General features: G+C 43.1%; 1 protein-coding gene across 8 annotated transcripts in view; it reads right to left on the reverse strand.

The window, feature by feature from the left end:
* Positions 1-19,710, reverse strand: part of LOC125711630 (cell adhesion molecule 2-like) — a 223,849-nt gene that overhangs the window by 17,943 nt on the left and 186,196 nt on the right. For 3 of the 8 annotated variants that reach the window (XM_048980759.1, XM_048980758.1, XM_048980760.1), the window contains 6 exons: positions 16,975-17,127; positions 15,729-15,866; positions 5,445-5,606; positions 4,775-4,865; positions 2,520-2,698; positions 545-646 (listed from right to left, as the gene is read on the reverse strand). In XM_048980759.1, the coding sequence (XP_048836716.1) occupies positions 545-646; positions 2,520-2,698; positions 4,775-4,865; positions 5,445-5,606; positions 15,729-15,866; positions 16,975-17,127 (825 nt within the window). Of the gene's footprint in view, positions 1-544; positions 2,699-4,774; positions 4,866-5,444; positions 5,607-15,728; positions 15,867-16,974; positions 17,128-19,710 lie in introns of those variants that run through there. The other 5 variants (XM_048980761.1, XM_048980762.1, XR_007383067.1 and 2 more) reach the window with 4 other exon arrangements.

Consider the following 19,710-nt stretch of genomic DNA (forward strand, 5'->3'; position numbering starts at 1 on the left):
CACAGCATTTTAACCACATAGTCACATAACACCTTCACAATGATTTCATTTCTAAATTAGACTTTCCTGTTGAATTAATAACATGGCAAATCATGATGATAAAAATCCTGGCTGTAAACAGAGGAGGAGGAAAAAAAGACCCTAACACTTCATCTGAAGTGTATATGTGTGTGGGTGTGTGTTAGGAGTTTTGCCATAAGACCTAAAGAGTTGCAGTTAGCTATGCTGCTGGGTAGTTATGGCACTTAAGTTCTCATATCAAATATTTTAGAACCTTAGAATTGAAATTTTAAAATGCTTAGAATGTGGATATTTCATAATGCTTTATGAATGCAATTAATGCTCTTCCAAGTTCAAGCATGTTCTTCATAAAGCCGCAGAATCTTACAAGGAAGAAACTGCAAAAGGCGAGATTAGAGCTACGTCATCATTTGATGAAATGTAGAAGAAGCAGGTCAGGGGAGACCGTTATCTACTGCAGCATTTGCAGAGGAGGGTGTCAGGCAGCTGGCGCACTATAGATACGGGGGCACAGGGACGTTACCTCCAAGAAAGCCAGTGGCGGCTGCTGCTTTGGGGGGGCTGGTGCCCAGGGGCACTGGCTGGAATGGGGAGGCTGGACGTGGGGGCATTTTGCGTGGGACGTCTGGCGAACAAAAAGGGCACAACAGAAGAACAAAAGAGACACGACACAAAGGAACAAATAAAAGATGAAAAGTGCATTGGGAAAACAAACAAAAACGAAAAAATCTAATCTGCATTAGTGCAAAACAAATCAAGACAGTAAGACCATGACTAAACAGAAATGTAAATGACAGTCAATGGAAAGACATAAATAATCATCTCACATTATTTACACTGGTAACTAAAATAAACGTGAAACAGCAAATATAAGCAAGTGTCCTCTTTACTTGATACCGATTGCCTAATTTCAGTGTAGTCAGACACAAAAACTTTCTGAATGCAGTTTTAAGCTTGACTAATGAGGCCAAAATCAAATGCTAATTTAAATCTGAACTTCTAATGGATCTCATTTGAAAACACAGTTGGCTGTATTGAGTTTATAATCAAAAATGCTTGGAAAAATTCAATCTGTGCTCAAACACAAGGACAAGGCCTTTAAAGGTTGGGAGGTAGAGGTGGGATGGTGTCACCAGCGTTTTTTTGTTATCACTATATTCCATGCACCAAAAAGAACAAGTACATTTTGAAAGAACAGCAACAGACCTCAGTATTTCAAATTGGATTGCTAATTATATTTCTCTCAGCTGTTCAACAGGAGGAGAACAACAAGTTCCGGAACCTTCTGTTCCGAAGAGCAGAGGTGATCGGCCAGAACATTTCAAATACAAGTTCATTAAATTAAATTTTTACATTTTCTGAACTTCATAGCCCCCAGCGACTCCTACCTGACTCCAATTTTAAAAAGCGGATAATGACAGAATATGATATAACTCGACAAGTTCACTACATTGGGTAACTTTAAGCATTTAATTCGAGTTTTATTCTAAGCTGCAAATTAAATGCTGTAGGTCCATGCCTGTACTGGTTTTTACAAGTAATTTAGCATTTCTGTTTTGAAGGTGATACTGTAAAGGAACAGATGAGCTGCTTGTGTTTCTACCTGGCTGACCTTCAAGTCCTATGTTACACTGGAATCTTGAAGGGTCTTACCTTGTAAGACTAACATCAGATAAAGTTGAAAAAGCAGTCCAATGAGCAAAACAGCTGGCTGTTATTGGTGCAGCTGTTTCTGTGGAAGGCTTGGAGCCTCTTAACATCTGCTGTGTGAACCGTGCCTATTCACGGCGGAGCTGTTGTGTGTCTTTGGTGCTTTGGGGGTAACTAGCTGATCAACGGGGGCAACCTGCGATATACTTGTTCGCACGAGGCCCTTCAGTGATGTTAAGCAAAAAGGCTGAGTTCAGGCGGGTCCTTTACATGTCTCCAGTATTGGGCTCGAGTCTCGTAACGCGATGAAAGAACGACAGTTTCTGTTTTAACGCCCGATTTTACAAGTTCCTGGCCCTTTCATTGCCTTGCTTGCAAATGACATTGCTTGGCATCATGACAGATCGCCCTCAACAGGTTGAGACCAGTAAAACACTTGACCGAAACCCATAAAACCTTCCCTCACACCTTCTCACAACAACTTCCTTGTAAAAAGCAGCAAAGATGGTATCTTGTCCTGGAGTGAACATCGATAGCCGTCTCTGAAGGTGGAACGCCAGGCGCCCATTCTTGGCATCATAACGCTTTACGATTTTTAAAGGCCACAGCACCAGGATGTGGTCTTATTCATTATAACCTCCATTCATCCAAACACGGGTTTTAATGCATCTTATTCCTTGGAGATGCACAAATGGAACAATGTTTCAGCCAAGCCTGGGAAGGGGAGTACAAATGACAAAAGTGTTTATGGCATCTGCAGCTTGTTTGAAGACAGGTAGCAACGCCAGCTCAGCATCCGTATGGGTGGATTGCCGCTCCCAGCTGGCACAGGTGGGCAGGGCACTCACCGTACACGAAGAGCATGTATTCGGCCCTGCTGGTCCCGAGGTGGTTGCTGGCTTCGCAGCGGTACGTGCCGTTGTCCGTCTTGTTGAGAGATGTGAAGGTCAGCTCCCTGCCTTCTACAATCATCCGATCAATGTCAGGAAGCTCGCCTCCATCTTTTGTCCAGAGCACAGAATCGGGTCTATGGTTCCAGGCAACATTAAGACCACCATTTAATCAATATGTCCATGTTTAGTTGTATAGTGAATTTTATACATAAATATGGCGTTCACATATACACTCAATGGCCACTTTATCACAGAGACTACCTTGGTCATACAAACAGCGTATTGTGTGGCTGCAACTGAATACATACTGCATGCAGGCAGGTTAAAGAGGTTCAGTTACTGCATAGCTAAGCATTAGAAAAGCAAAAATGCCTGATCTGAGCAATGTCGCACATGGTTTCATTGTTGGTGCCAGATGTGGTGGGTGCAGTGTCTCAGAAATAGCCAACATCCTAGGATGTCACTGTACTACAGAGTTTTTCATTTGCAGGTGATGGTTTGACACACACACAAAAAACATTAGATCAGGGCCCTTTCTGAGGCTTCAAACACCTTGTTATTGAGAACAGTCAGTGGTGAATGGGAGGACCGCATTAAAGCTAACAGGCAGACTGCGTTAAAGCTAACAGGCAGGCCGTGTTAAAGCTAACAGACAGGCCGTGTTAAAGCTAACAGACAGGCCGCGTTAAAGCTAACAGGCAGACCGCGTTAAAGCTAACAGGCAGGCCGCGTAAAAGCTAAGAGGCAGGCCGCGTTAAAGCTAACAGACAGGCCGCGTTAAAGCTAACGGGCAGGCCGCGTTAAAGCTAACAAACAGGCCGCGTTAAAGCTAACAGACAGGCCGCGTTAAAGCTAACAGGCAGGCCGCGTTAAAGCTAACAGGCAGGCTGCGTTAAAGCTAACAGACAGGCCGCGTTAAAGCTAACAGACAGGCCGCGTTAAAGCTAATAGGCAGGCCGCGTTAAAGCTAACAGGCAGACCGCGTTAAAGCTAAGAGGCAGGCCGCGTTAAAGCTAAGAGGCAGGCCGCGTTAAAGCTAACAGACAGGCCGCGTTAAAGCTAACGGGCAGGCTGCAAGTGCAAAAGTCACAGTTCAGTATTACAGAGGTGTGCAGAAATGCTCTGAACTTGTCACCCCTTGAGGTAGGAGCGGACTGGCACCAAAAAGCCACACGGGGATTTGTTATCAAGCAACACGAATTTGACATTTTGCAGCTGAAAGCTGCTCCAACCAGATCTAGGTAGAATTACCTGAAAAAGTGCCCATTGAGTGTGGTAATACTTAACTTACATAACTATATTCAGAATAAAGGAATAAGTCTTTTGACTCTGAAATTTATATCACTTAAAAAAAGTACAGAGACTTATATTAAAAAGAGTATATGTATAAAAGGATGGATTTAACGTTTTTCTATAGCCAGCAGTTTTAATGACATTCAATTAGTCTTTTAGTAGTAAAACCTGAATATACCTGTTATTAACTTTAATCTACTTAAGCTGTTGAGTTCCTTTACGATAACCCTTATCGTTGTGAATTCCTGGTACGATTATCATATGATGTGTCCATTCAATTTAAACTTTTGTCTGTTTTGTCTGATAATTAGTTTTAGGACTTTGAAACAAAAGCACATTCAAACTTTTATTTTTTCCAGTATTTGACTGGGAAGAAGTTTAATTTAAAATATCCGAACATTCTTCTTCTGAAAGGTCAAAATGGTCGTTTAACATCATGAATTACCATGTCTCTGTAATTACATGCCACATTGAAGTCCTTTCAAACATTAAGATATGATTTATCATTATTATTTAGGCACAGATTATAGAATGCCCTCAATGATTCATGATCCAGTTTGGCTAGCTGCACCAAAATACACTTGTGAATCTCCACCCACACAAGACTTTTCAAATTCAAAATCGCTTGTATTTGGCATGTCTACAGTTCTCTCGATTAACTATATAAGAATTAATGATCTGCATCTTGTGACATGTTGGGGTTTTGTAATTTTCTATTTTTTTTTGCCTTTTTGCAATTTTCTGGTGCATTTGCAAGGTTTCAGTGAGTACGTAACTATGTGAAAGTGCAAAATGTCATTTGGCATAAGAGATTATGCTACACAGAGACATTGTGTTGTTTGGCACGAGAGATTATGAGATTAGAGATGTTGCATAATGCGATTGTGGTCATGTGACACCCGAGTCATGTGACTTACAGTGGGTTTCCTTTGGAGACGCACTCCAGTTTTAAATACCCCCCCTCCTCTGGGAACGTCATCGACGATGTGATGTCTACAAAGGGTGGATCTGTGAAGAGAAGGAAGAGGGTCACCAGGGGGTCCAGTTGGGTTGTCATTCCGTTCGCCGGAATCTGCATCAGAACCGAGGACAGCGACCTGATTTTGTACCGGCCTCAATCACTGCTCCTTGATTCACCATTTATACTGTATGGGGATGTTAGGAGGGGGGGGGGTCCTTCCACGTTAAAATTAAATACCTTATAATGTAATTTTCTACCCCCAGAAAGAGAACAGAAGACTAGCCTCTACAAAGTTCCATTTTGAAACATCGTTAGCGTGATGCCACAGCCGACAGGCACCACCCATACATGACTGTGGCCTTTTAGCATTTTGAGGCGCTTAAGAAGAATTTTAACGCACGTAACTGTGCCTCATGCCAACTTGTTTCTGGTACGCCATTTCCAGATGCCATATTATTATCCACTCTCTTCTCTCTCTCGCTACTGCCTAAACCACATTTCTGTCTGTTTTCATCTCTGCTAAGGTGATTTCTGTTATATTTCTCGAGGGACTTGTGTTAGGAAGTCACAGCAAGGCCAGCTGCCAGTCGCCATTGGGTTTCCCCACACGTGGCCGGGGTACTCACAGTGCACCTCCAGGACCTCGGTGGTCTGCTGTGGGGAGGAGGCTAGTGCCACGTGCTCCACCCGGCAGGTGTAGGCCACACCGTCGTCATTGCGGTCCACCTGTAGCCTCAGGGAGCTGCTGACCGTGAAGGTCTTTCCGCTGACATTCACTTCTTTGGCGCCTACGGTGCACCGAGAATGTTTTACAGAAGTGTTTCACATCCCAGAGGATCTCAGATGTGAATTCTCACTATTGCTTTGTTCAGCTCACATGGGAAACTGAAATAATGATTAAATGGTGTAAGGTATTCCCTCGCTTACACCAAGAACATAACAAAACGTGCAGCCGATTCTACGCATGAATAAAAAAAAAGTACGGCTTAATGGAGAGATCTTACAAGATGCTTTTGTTTATTCGAGTAAACGTTTGCCGTGGGCTTGCACGTATAAGGAGTGCATTGTTATGCTAATTGAATTGGCACAGATGCCCGTCGTATGGATGTTTGGGGTGGGAGGAAGGTGTTTTAATGGTTGCCAAACAGCAGTTCTCCTCAATGCAAACCCCGATGACAGGAATACCACCACACGGACTGGAAGAATCATCCTGGAAAGCGCTGGGGTCACGGATTTAACATGGAGATACCTACATCTGCCAGCTGTGAAAATCCCAGGCTCAGAGGAGCCCTTGAATCATCGTTTGGCACCGCGGTTGGCTCCTTTTCGGGTGGATCAGCAGCACATGTCCCTGCATACGCTCAGTGGCTAATGTGAACCCGGATATCCACTGCGTGGGCCCTCTCCCCTTCATGCCTCACTGCACACATTTCTCTCCACACATATTTTTTGACTGTATATTTATTAATCATTTTAGTGCATCTACCAACCCCCCCAAACACCCAATTCGCAGTTAGTTCTTCTTGGATTAAGGTAGTGTTTGGCTATTTTTAAACTCAACTCTTTTATAAAAATGAAGAAAAAAGGTGTTTATTTATTTAATGTCCCCTTTGCTTTTTTCCAATTTGGACTGGCCGGTGGTCCCAGTTCTTGCAGCTTCTCGCTTACAGTTGGCCGGACACCCACGTTAGCTTGGGCAGACTGGCACCTCCTCTAACGTGGGTGGCGTCAGCCAGCTAGTTCCCCTCGCTCTGTGATGTATCACGCGTGGGACAGGGCGCCGTTTCACTGAATGCCACAGGCAGCCCCCTGCAGGCGACCACCTGACACAGCACGATCAAATTTCAGTCCTGTGGGCTATTTTTGTTCATAGATGGACAATCTGGCGCAACGAGGGTTTGGATCTAAAACCCCACAGCGGATTGCGGATTTCCTTTGCCGGCTGCGTTACTCGGGGGACCCCATGAATAAAGCTTGTTTTTCAGCTGGTACCTTTCGGGGCTGTAACTGATCAAACGCTAAAGACAGCTGAGAGACTATAACTTTCACCGACGGATAGCTTAAGGGAGCATAAAGTATCACAGGATCTGTCAGCAATGGAGCGTGCCACTAAATGGGACCGATGTCACGCGCTCCCTACGTACTTTATTGTTATTACAGCTCCGCCCCCATGCAAATAAATGCACCGCTTCGAGGATTTGTCCCCTGTCCAATTCCAAGGGCATTTCGCAGCGTTTAACCTCTGATTGGAGATAAGGAGGAAACCGTATCCTTGGTATGCAAGGTAAAACACATAAATGAACATAAAACAAGGCCTGAGCTGTGGACTGCTGGGAGCTGGACCCGGGGTAATAGCCTATTTGAAAGCACTAAATGCCAAAGTCCCCATGAAATATTAAAAAAAGATCAAGCACCGTGCCAGGAAATCACATCAGGTGCGATTCTGTACGCCCACCCGGAGACGCTGGACACAAAGTGTCATGGGTAATTCCGATTTCATAATAAAGGCCTGTGACATTGTGTTTACATCCATATAATTCTATATAAAGAAATGATTCAGTCTCTTCAAAACTGATTCTGAATTTTGGACCTTATTTAGTGATTAAATTACCTCATATAAGTCATTTGTTTAATATCATAAATGGTAAAATTCTAGTACTGGTGGAGTGTAGAAATATGTTTGGCATGACCGGTCATAATTTTATTTGGAAGGCATACTGATATTGCAATGTGCGGCCTAGGAGATGATTGTCTGGGGTAAAAAAGCAGCTTCAGTGTAAAGTATATTTTAGATGTTTTATGAAACATCTCTTTATAACAAAAATATTCTGGTTCACTCCATTTCACAAACAAACCCAATAAATGAAAATTCTCCAGAGTGGAAGGGAAGCCTAGCTGAGCAGGGAGGACACACACGCATTATCATAACATGCTCATTGTTTATATGTATGACATACTGTAGTTGGTTGCTTCTAATTCTGCTAGGACACTGATGTCCATCCTTCAAGATTGAAGACATTGTCATATGCACAGTCCTTCCAGCAAACACAAAGTAAACACAAAACACAGAGTACAAATTAAGGTGCTTACAGTAAGACAACAAATACAGTTACAATTTTAACAATAAATATGCAGATATGGAGACACGTAACATACAATGTAATCATAATGCAAATATTGCAAAGAGTGGATCAGACAAATAGGTATAGTTTCATTAATTGTTGATTGTTTTCCCTCTGTTTCTTGAAAAAATATTTTTTTCTTGTTGGTCTTGTGCTGCTATTTCTAATTCAACCCCGCCTCACTCTTTCTGGTCACATGACTTTCTCTACCCTCCCTCCTCCCACCTTACACCCTAAAACCACAGATAGGGCATTTGAGGTTGGGATGTCAACTTCTGCACAGTGGTTAATTAGCCCCACGTGACACAAGGTGGGCCGTGATATGGATGGCGGTCACAAGGTCCATTTTGATCAGCAAATGGTCCGCAGAGCTCCCACACAGTACTGCCAGAGCATAGTTTGCTACAAGAATGAATTAAAAGGAGCAGATATCAGCATATCGGCATTTAACCTCTTGACTTTGCCCTGCAGGAGCCTAACCTGGGTCACACGGCTTGGACGCCATCTGAAGAACATGCAAGCATGCAGAATTTTGATCTGGAAGGCTGGAGAGGTTAAGCGCATTGACTGGTGGGGGCGGGGGATATAAATATGCAGTGGTATTCCTGAAAGTTTCACGCGGCTGATTTCTGAGCTCACTGCAGGCTAACAGCGTCCAACACCCTGCTGTGACTAACTGAGACAAAACACGCCTCTATTTACGGAAGGTCTGCTCTGTGCCTACTGGACCCTGCAGTGTGTGTGGAGCCCACTCCTTCCACTGAGTCCAGCTTATTGTTACACAACTCTCAGGGTTTTGGATTCCACTTGCAAAAATACACTGTCATATTTTTAAAATGCTGGTCAACTCTCATGCATGTATGCAGGTAGATTTACAGTTTACGTGTCTTTTAGTTAGAATCAGTTATAGCATTATAGTACAGTGTTCAAATAATATAATTTGTGTAATATAATATGTAATATTACATGAACATTCTACAAATCTTCCAAGACATTCCATTCACATACTACCAATTTAGCAGCTGCCGGATATGAGACTGATTTTTTTAAGTTATGCACCAGCATTACTAATTCCTGCTTACAATTTTCTGCTTTCGTACCATTCCAAGTCCAATTCTCAAAGCATCTCTCTTGCTTTGATCTGCTAGGTTACTCGGAGAAGACCTTATAGGCATACAAATGGATTGAAAGTACAGATTATGAGGATCTAACAATGAATCTACAGAAGTTGGAGAGATTCCGATTGGTCTTATTAGAGAAATATTTCACTTTGATCAAAGCTTTGGAATTACGCTTTGAGTGACACGTCTCTTTTCTGCCACACAGTCACAGACAGTGCCGTCAAAGTCATACCCTTCCTGCCATGCTAGAAGTACCCAGCTTCATCTGGGCAGGAACACCGAAGGCTTTGCAAGTAAACAAAATGAAACCTTTGAACCTGTCTCCAGTGACACCCAAAGCCAGGCTTTGCTATGAGGAGAAATCTGTCAATACTTGTGTCAACCATCTGAATTTTGTCTGAAATTCCTACAACTCCAAAAAAGCAAAATGACAAATGCTGTAGCTAAACTCAAAGGTACTGTAACAATGGGAGAAGGGCAGATGTGGGTAGTTCAGGTCCAGAAAGCAAAAATCCAGCCCAAGATTTTGTTAAAACCAACCAGTTGAGTGACTGTGCTTACAGCGCTGGCTTAAAGCAATGCATTCTGGTCCTGATGCAATGCATCATGGTTAGATTTTCTTGTCCGACGCTGCAAAACATCACCACGTGTCATCATGTCACATGGTACGAAAACCTCATGAGAGCAAGACGACTTAAGACAGATCGTGCAGCAGCTCTCAGCCGGCTGCACAAACTGGAACCGTCTCCGTGACGACACAACTTTGCTCTTATTGGCTGAAGATTTTAGTCACACGCATGACTTTTGTATCCTGGGCAGTTCGATGCGTTATCTGCAATTTCTCCCGAAAAGCACGTAAAGTAGTGAAAACTGGTTTTCAGTTAATTTACCTGTTAAGATAAAGTTTAAATAAATGAAATAAATGTTCTAATAGTACACGTTAGTTGTTTATTTATTGTTAGTTACTGTAATGTTGGCTGCAATTTTTGTTTTATCGTCCAGTCTATGAAGAAGGCATTCAAGTAAGAATTGCATTGTGCTCTGTACATGACAATAAAAACTTTGAATCCTTGAAGTAAATGTATTTGATATTTTTCCTGGCAGCTATCTTTTTACACAGGGTGTTTGGATCAGAAGTTGGTTATTGTAAAAGAAGTAATGTGCATGCAGGTAATATTTGTATAGATTTATCTACACCCTTCTGGCAGTGCTGCCATTGCAGTCAGATCTCGCAGACTACGAGGAGTAGAAGTTGTCCGACTTGGCTGCAGTCAGTTTATACTCCAGCCCTGCAGCCGCCAGCAGATCTCACTGCACATCACGTCAGCTGCAGACAGACCTAAGCCCAAGTCAAACACTAGTTTCCACTAGTTGGTAGAAACAAAATCTTGGTCTGGATTTTTAATTTCTGGACCTAAACTATCCACCTCTGGATATGGGCTATAAAGATTTTTTTATATCTCTCATATTTATTCAGTATGAATTTATTCATCAGCAGGATCAGTGGATCGAGAGCGTGTTTTGTAAACACATCAGTTGTAGCTGAAATGTTGGACATATATTGTGCTGCCAAATATAATAGAAGGCTATGAAGACTGGTCAGCATTAACAAGAAAATTCAGCCAGGAACAACTGTATGGATGGTTGTTTCTGCTCTGTGGCAGCCAGATACACCGATTTAAAAACAGTATGAAATCATCTGCAATGGCTTATCTTAGGGTTACCAGTCCATTAAAGGATATGCATCCCCAGTGCCTAGGTTAGTGTTTCTCAGCCTAGTCCTTGGGAACCTCCAGGTGATGTCTTTGCTCCCTCCCAGCTCCCCACCAGACAGTGCACATTTTTGCTCCCTTCCAGCTCCCCACCAGACAGTGCACATTTTTGCTCCTTCCAAACTCCCAAAAACATGGACTGTTTGGAAGTGCCCAAGAACCAGGTTGAGAAACACTGCCCTAGATGAAACCTGCACACAAGGAGTTTGCGTCATGCCCTGATCGTTCCAATCCTCCTGCGTGCCACGCCCCCTCGTGTGGAATCCTCTTATCAGCTGTTTCTAGTTGAGTTTAATTAGTTTGCTGTATTTAACTGCGTGTCAGTGTATGTTTCCCCAGTCCGGTCATTAACGTCGTAACGTTGCTTATGCCTGTTGTTCTGTTTTCCTGCGTGTACCTTCCCCAAGTAAATCCTGCGTTTCCCCAACTCCCTGGATTCCTGTCCCTCTTTCCCCGCTCTGTATCGGCACTTCGTCACAGTTGGGATAGATTTTAAACTTTCAGCCCTGGAAATTTAGAACAACAGTGCTACCCACTGAGCCTCTTCCCCACGCCAGGTCCAAAAGCAGCTTTGCTGGAGAGGAGGATTCTGTTCTGGGCCTCCTAATTGGTCCGGCCCGTGTTATGGTCGTGATTGTGGGTGCTGACCGTAACCTATGGCTTCCACCGTGATTTGGCAGCATTCATTTCAGACTCTACATTTTGTCTGTCACCTTTTACTCAACTTCCTCTGTCAGCTGCCTGTCAGCTCCTTTTTTCCAGCTGGGAAAATTGCTCCACTCTGGCCATAATATACTTGGTATATATTCCATACCTCCACGCTATTCAGGTGATGGTTGTTGCTGTCAAAATATATATTTATTATTTTATTAACTGCCCCCTAATAATAATAATAATAATAATAATAATTATTATTAGTACAAAAAAATCCATAACAAAATTTATTCTATGGTTCTTCACTGTGTAGTAGAACTTAGATACTAATATTGATGTAGGTAAACCTTTTGAAAATGACCGTGAAAAATATGACCTAAACACTAGAGAAGCACAGAGGAGAGAGCCTAATCTTAATCTTTATTGTGTAATTACGTTCATAGCAGGATGTAATTTGGTGCAAATAAAAGTACTCTTTAGCAATCTTAATTTCAGGGTCCGCTGTGCCACTCTTTGAGTCCCTTAAATTGGTGAGCTCTCCCGGTGCGTCACGATAGCGCACGCGCTCGCTGGAGCGAAGAGGAAATGATTAACATTTCATTTAAACAGTGTCTCAGCCTGAACAAGCTTATTTCCACCTCAAACGCTGGAGGTCTGGAAGCGCTACAGAAGGGAGGCGGGGCGTGGGGGGCCGGGCGGGGCCGGGCTGGTGGGTTTCCTGTCTTATCAAAGGCAGATGGGGCTGCGTGCCGGATCTGCACCTGGCGACAAGGACCGAGGGCCTTCGGGAAGTAGCATCAAGCTGAAGTGGGACGAGTCTCCGCAAGGTACCAGTCAGGATGGGGGTAAAATGGAGGAACTGCGAGTTGGGGGGGGGGGGGTTTGAAATTACAAGGCCTAACATTTGCTGATATAAAACAATGAAACTGACAGACTGACAGTGTTTGAATATCTTATTCATATTCATATTAACGTTAATATGTGTAAGCTTATTGTATGACCCGGCAGAGGATGACCATAAGGATGATTGCCTCTAATGGGAGGGGGTAATCTAAACCCCCAACCTCTCTCTTTCTTTCTGTTTGGCTACTAGATTTTAGCTCTAATTAGACAATGAGTCCAACATTGGCTGGTGTATGTTGCTAAGCAAATGGCAGACTGACGAGCCTGGAAAACCAGCTGTTTCTCATACATTGATGATAAAAAGTTGGCGATATATTTATGTTGCCAGGGATGTAGCTAAAACAGGAACAAGGATCTGAGCTCAGTTTTGTGGCTCCCAGAGTGAAAGTCCATGTTTTCCTTTCTCCTCTGTCTCGTCAGTGTTTGTAGTCCTGCTGATCTAATCTGTTTGTTTTGTTCAGTTTTCTGTCTCTTATCACCGTATCCAGATTCTTGTATTTCCTGCCTCCAGCACAGCTTGTTCAGTGAGATACCTCTTTCCTGTGGTGTCCCGTCCAGTGCACTCGTGTCCTGGGAGTGTGGGTGGGACAGTAAGGCTGAGAGTGCTTTGCTTCTCTGGCTACCGTACGCCAGTAAAGCCAGTTTCTTTTTCATAGTCCGCTTTCTTTACTCTGGGATGTTCTTGAGCTGACATCCTTATCTATTGTCTTGCTGAGTTAATGGCTGAAATTCTCAAGCTAAAGTAACTGACTTTGTAATATAACTATTGGGTGGCTGAGGTTCTAGGTCAGAGTGAAATGCATTGAGTGATTTGATGCTATAGACAACAGTTAATAAGTTCAACAATCTGCCCTGCTTCAGATGGAACTACTGGTAATAAACATGGACGTTTCTAGAATGTTTTTGCCCCTTTGTTTCATGACTTATTCTGTAAGAACAATCAAAATACAATTATTACAGTTGATTTACAGAGATAAGATATTAAGATTTATAAGCTTTTACAGGATTGAATTACTCAGCCTTGGCAAAACCTGGCAAAAATAATTTAGGTATTTCATTGAAGATATACTCTGAGGTAGCTGTGTTCAATCAGTAATGGAGATCTATAGCATAAAAGATCCATTTTGTCATTCTGTACACTTGCAGATGCTCTAACCTGTCAGTTTTTGTGACTTGGGCAATACATTGAATTCTTAACCATTCTGACTTTAAGATGCAGATGCCACTCTATGTATGAAGATCTGATCTGAGAGTGTGTGAGAGAGAGATTGGCTTTGATACTTATTCTGACAGTGAGGCAGGCCACAGCGGCCTGCGGAAGCTCGCTGTCGGCCTTTTCGCCGCCCGCTACGTGCGCGTCATGTCAAACAGATCGGGCCCAGCGCCATCAATCAGAGCGTGGCGCTGGCCTCGCATTTAGCCACCTCAGAGGCTGCTCCAGGACAAATCGTCAATAAGGAGCAAATGTCGCATTCGCTCCCGTCAGAGGCAGGCGAGGAACTCTTAAAAAAGATCACAGCAGGCAGAAAGCTTCCCCAAAGTGATTAGTCAAATGAGAAAATTGGGAATTGGGATAAGGCAATTACCCCCAACACACATCCCAACCCCATTTTTAAGGAACATCAGGAGGATTACCTCAACTACCACCGAAACCAACTTTAGAACTGTACCAGTTCCAAGTCACATAAAAAACACACAAGAGGTCCAATCTGTCCAACTTCTCACCTCTCATCCCGATCAGGCTCATTGGCAGCCCATCCCAGGCAGGAATAAGGTGCCAGGCTGGGGATCACCATTCCATGACCCGGCACAATTAATTACACACTATGGCCAGTTGGGAGATACTCAATAAACAGTCTAACTGCACATTTCTAGACAAGAAATATGAAGAAAATATGCAAGTAACACATAGAAAGGGATTGAAAGAGCCCAAACTCTTGAGGAACAAAGCAGCAATGCCACACATTAAAAGCCATCAGCTTATTCAAAATCTGTTAGCAGTAGGTGTTCATCCATCCATCCATCCATCTTCTAACCACGCCTGAAGAAGCCCAGCACAGGGAACAAGGCTGGGGGACACCCGGGATGGGATGCCAGTCCATCACAGGTTTGTTCGAAATGCCATTTTCAATTACTCTGCAAACCAGTCACTGCATGCCGTTAAAATTCCACCCCCCCCCCCCCCCCACCCATTTCCCTTTGACAAATGCAAACTACTGTAAAGGAGACAGTAAATTTGCTGAAACCATCTGTTGTCCTTGGCAGGAGTGAAAATAACTGGCAGAGATTCAGTGAACATATCACCGTGTCAGGCTGACACGCTGAAAAGAGACCATTAACCATTAAATGGGAAATCGTAAAAAAAAAGGAAAGACTATGCAGGAGCCCCGCAGCGCGGGAATTAAATGCCTACAGTTGTTTCAAAATGCCTTCAGTCCTCTCAAAGCAAAAATGAGCTCTGATGCAAAAATGGGAAAACATACTGAAAAAGTTCCAGAATAAGCCTGGTTCTGGCATATATGTGTAATCAGAAAAGAGCTGAATGCCCTTTGAGCTTCATAAATATAGGAAATTTCAAACTTTAGTTTGTGGTGTAGCAGCAAAATCACCTGGTTTGGTGAATTTTAGTTTTGTAAAGAACATTGACTTAGACTGGCACCATGGAACTCTAACAACCCATAACCAACTAACCTGTCCAAGGTAGCCACCTTTATTATAGGAACTGAAGAAACGTCCTTCCTAGGATTTAACATTCAGTGAGCATCAGTGCACAGGGATAGCAGGATAGTGCTTTTCCCCACTGCTCTGAATGATACGTGATACAAAGATTGAGAAAAATACTCCATCTTTAGCCTTTGTAACACCTGGATGCCGCTGTCATCTGAATCAGAGAAATGGGTGACGATGACATACTGCTGTCATAAAATGAGTTAATGGCAGATGCTTCGGTCATGAATAGGGCAGTCCTCGGGCAGGTGCTGACGTCAGATGGTGTACGACAAAGGCTGAAGGCAGCGTAGATATCTGTGAAGGGACTAACGTGTCCTATAGATCTGGGGATTGCAAGGGCAGCGTTTCACTGGGCCACCGCAGAACGATGATCGGTTTGGGACAGGGTAGTTAATTTCCAAAAATGAACTGTACATTTTCGCCCCAAATAATGGCTAAACTAATAAAATCACCCCCCACCCCATCACCACTGAGGCTGACATATTGTTGCACAATGAATGTCGGTTTGAAGTCATCAGAAGGTTGGGACCCCTATTGTAGGTCATGACGTCTGAGATGACTCCCTAACTCCTGAGGGGCAGACCTGGCTATAGGGGCAGTGTCAGTACCTTGGATCTCCTTCTCGTTGCGGAACCACCGGATGTCAGCGGCCGGCTTGCTCCCAGAGGTCACACACGTCAAGGTGATCTGGTCTCCCTCCATAGCTGGCTTCGTGAATCCAGCTATTTCCGGCTTCTCCGGAACCCCTGCAGGAATGAGGGTAAAATATCGAGCTGACAAAACCGACCACTGGCCTCGTGAGCGATAATGCCTTTCGAGTTTGTTTTTCCGTCGTTAATCCCTTTATACAGCTCTTAAATAGTGATACTATTGGAAGTCAACAAAAAAAGAGGACGCGATAAAGACAGTCAAAAATGCTGCTGGCTCGCTTTTATCTGACAGTCAGTTATCTTGTCATTTATGAACTTCTACCCTTACAGTGATGGCATTCTTTAAGGTTGCCAGATTGTGTCTTATGAGTTACAGTTTTTGGCTAGACTTTAAAAACCATTAACTCCCCTGCCCATATTCTTCTACGCCACATGGTACATGCTGTGACTTGCAAACGCAATTGTATTCCAGGAATGATTCCTTTATCTCCTTTGTATGCCCGTTGTTTTGCACAGCTCGATTAAAATGGCACAGATCTAATAATTTAAGTCAGACAAGCTATGTTGGGTTCCTAATAATTCAGGGAAAAAGAAAAACAGAGGTGATTATGGTGCTGAAAAGCGAAGCGCGATACAAGGTAAGGCAAGTTAGCTCAGATGTTTTAAGCCTGAGATAATTCAGAGAAAAATGGGATAATGGATACCAACACTTTTTGAGGTGACGCCTAATTAAATGTACTGTGCTGTTTTAATTTCCCAGAATAACCTTTACAAGTTTACTCAGTCTTTAACTTCTCAAACTTTTGGTAAAAACAATGCAAAATGCATGCAAAATAGAAAGAAAAAAATTGCACAAGTTACCCAGAAATGTGCTTCCAGTCTGTTTAGCTCCTGATGAAAAGGATCACTGTGTAAGTGCCTGTTCAGTTTTGACAAGCATTGATTTATAACTGCAATATATTCTGATTATATTTTAAAGCTGGTTGAAAGTTTTACTTCCTCTGAAACTTTTGGAGACAAATTGGCTGCACTAAAATAATCGGAGGCTATAGAACAAAAAACATTTCTTCTGGTGAAGTGTGATCATTTGCGTTGGGTCTGCTGTAACAACTATGGAAAGTTGCACATAGCACTCTGGATGAGCTCCTGTGCCCCAGTGACTGGCGAGAGTGTCGGTGAGTGACGGCTGGATGGTAGCACTCACTCAGCACGGTGAGGAAAGCCTTGGCGGTCTTGACGGGCATGGTGAAGAGCGAGCAGGTGTACTGTCCCTCGTCTGCCAGCGCCACCTCGCTGATGCGGATGGCCAGCTCCTGCCAGGAGGCGCGTACCAGCTCGATCCGGTTGTCCCTCAGGGCTGTGGGGAGAGACGAAGTCAGGCCGCTGTTGTGAGGAACACCTTGAGCCGTGTGTGCAAGCAGCTGCCATCATCGGCATCAAAGATTCATAAGGGTTACCGCAAAACCTGAGGTTAGCATAGCGCTACTCTCGATCCAACCCGTAAACTAATCCCGAGGTTCGATCCACGGGAACCACCGTTAATTTAAGCGGGCAATGAGCAGATGTAAGAGTCCGCCTTTCCCTGTATGAGCCTTACAATATATTAGTAAAAAAATCATCGTAGTTTTATGGTAAATGTCATATTCGTGCTACAATGACAAAATGATGGAAGGCGCGAGGGAATATGGATATGTGGAAATTAACAGCTGATCTTTGACCCTTGATATTTGATTCGTAGATTAAATTCAGCTTATCTTACTGGTTTTGTTATTTTCTTAAGTAGTATGAATGTTCTTACTGACCACAGTTGTGTTTTATATACGCTGTATACACTAAGTGGCAATCTGATTAGGCAGACATAGCTAGTACCAGGTAGGACCCACTTTGGCCCATAAAACTGCTTCAAATATATGAAATTTGTGCCTTCGGAGAAGCCTTTCTGCGCACCTTCTCCACTGAGCTGCTACTATTGTACTATTACCTTTAACAAGGCTGCCCATTCTCTTCTGATCACTCTCATTAGCAAGATTTGCAGCCACAGAAATGTCATCAACTGGACGTGTTTCTGTCATACCATGTTTTACGAAGTCGAGACACTATGGTTATGAAGATCCCTGCATGGTGACTGTGAGATGCTGGAACGTCTGGCACGGACAATGACAACACCTTCAAATTCGCTTAGACCGCTTGCCATTATAATGCTTAGCCAAAGAGTAACTGAACCTTTTGGCCTTGTCAGCTTGCTGTGCATGTGGAGGAGAAGGTTGTTTGTGATAAGACAAAGGAGGACTGAATAAATTAGCCATCTAGCATGTGGATGCTTTTGTTTTCCTTGAATCCCGAATGTCTTTGTCCCATGACCCTGACCACAATAAGTGGTTAGAATATGGATGGATCAGTAGGTGGATGGATGTATGGATAGTTGGATGGATGGAAGTGTCTTTGTGATGTGCTGTTCACACTGTCACCATCAGTTGGACATTTTAAACATGCAAGCTCTCATACTCCTCCATTTCCATTTGCTGATATTTAATAATCTAAAAATAGACACCCCAGCGGATTTCCCCGCCGTGCCGTCCACCGCTGAGACCTGGCTCCTTCGGAAAGCCTCGATGTCATCCGATCTTACGGATCAACCAATAGCATCATAAAGAGGAAGAAAGTCACGGGCCTTTAAGCATTCTGAGGCTGAAGTCTAAATTACAGGCATAAGTCTTGAAAGAAAGTGAGGGATCTGAAGACAGAAAGTTAACCTAGTCATACCTAACTCTGTAAACTGACAGGGAGCCCCGGCTGGAATGCTGCTGTAGTAATAATAACAATAATCAGGAACCCAATTTTGACGGCTGTGCAGACAGGAAATGGGCCTGAAATGTGCCTCCTATGGACAGTGCATTTAGAATAATAACCATGCTGCATGGTCCCTCTGCCTGTTTCCAAAGGAGACCCAGCCCTGCCCGCCTGCCTGCCTGAGGCGATATCTTAATGAGACATTTGGTAGAAATTCCCCTGTAAGGTCAGTGGCCTGTATAGAGAAACGTCAGACGAACAATATTAGTACTGAAATACAATAATTAACAATGTTATTTTTTTTCTTCATTTTAACTGTCGTATTGATGCTTATTGAAAATAACAAATATGCAGTGTGCATGCCTAATTATCCCTGCAAAATAGATTAATTTCTGACCCAAAGAATGATGTCGCAAAAGGCCAATGGTCTCATTAAAACTTTGTCTTCCTTTCTCGTCTTTCTTTTTTGCAATTTACAACAAATGCTGTTGGATTCGTTTTGCATTTATCACGTGGCGAATGTTTGTACACTAAGACTGGTGCCATTAATAACTATAAATAAAGACCTATAGCGACTACAGAGAAAACAGTTTGTGTGAATTTTACAAATGAAGTATTTCCTCTACTTATTGTACATTTCGCAGTAAACACTATGCCATTATATATGGAATAAATGCTCTGAAGACAAAATTGAACAATGCTTCATTATTTTGGATGAAATGAGGTGTTAAATAGAGAGTGTATCAGTTAGAACTGGGTCTATCTGACGAAATGAGCAACGGGGCTTGTTATGAAACAAACAACTAATCGTTCTATCCGATTAGAGCCATTGATGTTATATGGTCCATTCTGAGCATTAATATCTAAGTCTTTTTTGTTCGTGTTACACAGTATTTCTTAGAGAACAAAGCGGCTACAGAATGGCTTAGAGGTCTCCATTCCAGGAGGACAACTTATACAATTATATACATGAAATATGTCTCTTTATGTCAAGGACCTTACATTTGTCACATACTACAAAAGGCCGTTCAGAAAACAAGAAACGAACAACGTGACCGACCGGCAGTTGAACCTTACTGACGGGAACCGAACCACATTGGCCCAATCAGCTGGTCTCGTGAGGAGACAGAGAACCTAATTTATACACCAG

Source organism: Brienomyrus brachyistius, chromosome 17, assembly GCF_023856365.1.
Source record: "Brienomyrus brachyistius isolate T26 chromosome 17, BBRACH_0.4, whole genome shotgun sequence".
NCBI lineage: Eukaryota > Metazoa > Chordata > Actinopteri > Osteoglossiformes > Mormyridae > Brienomyrus > Brienomyrus brachyistius.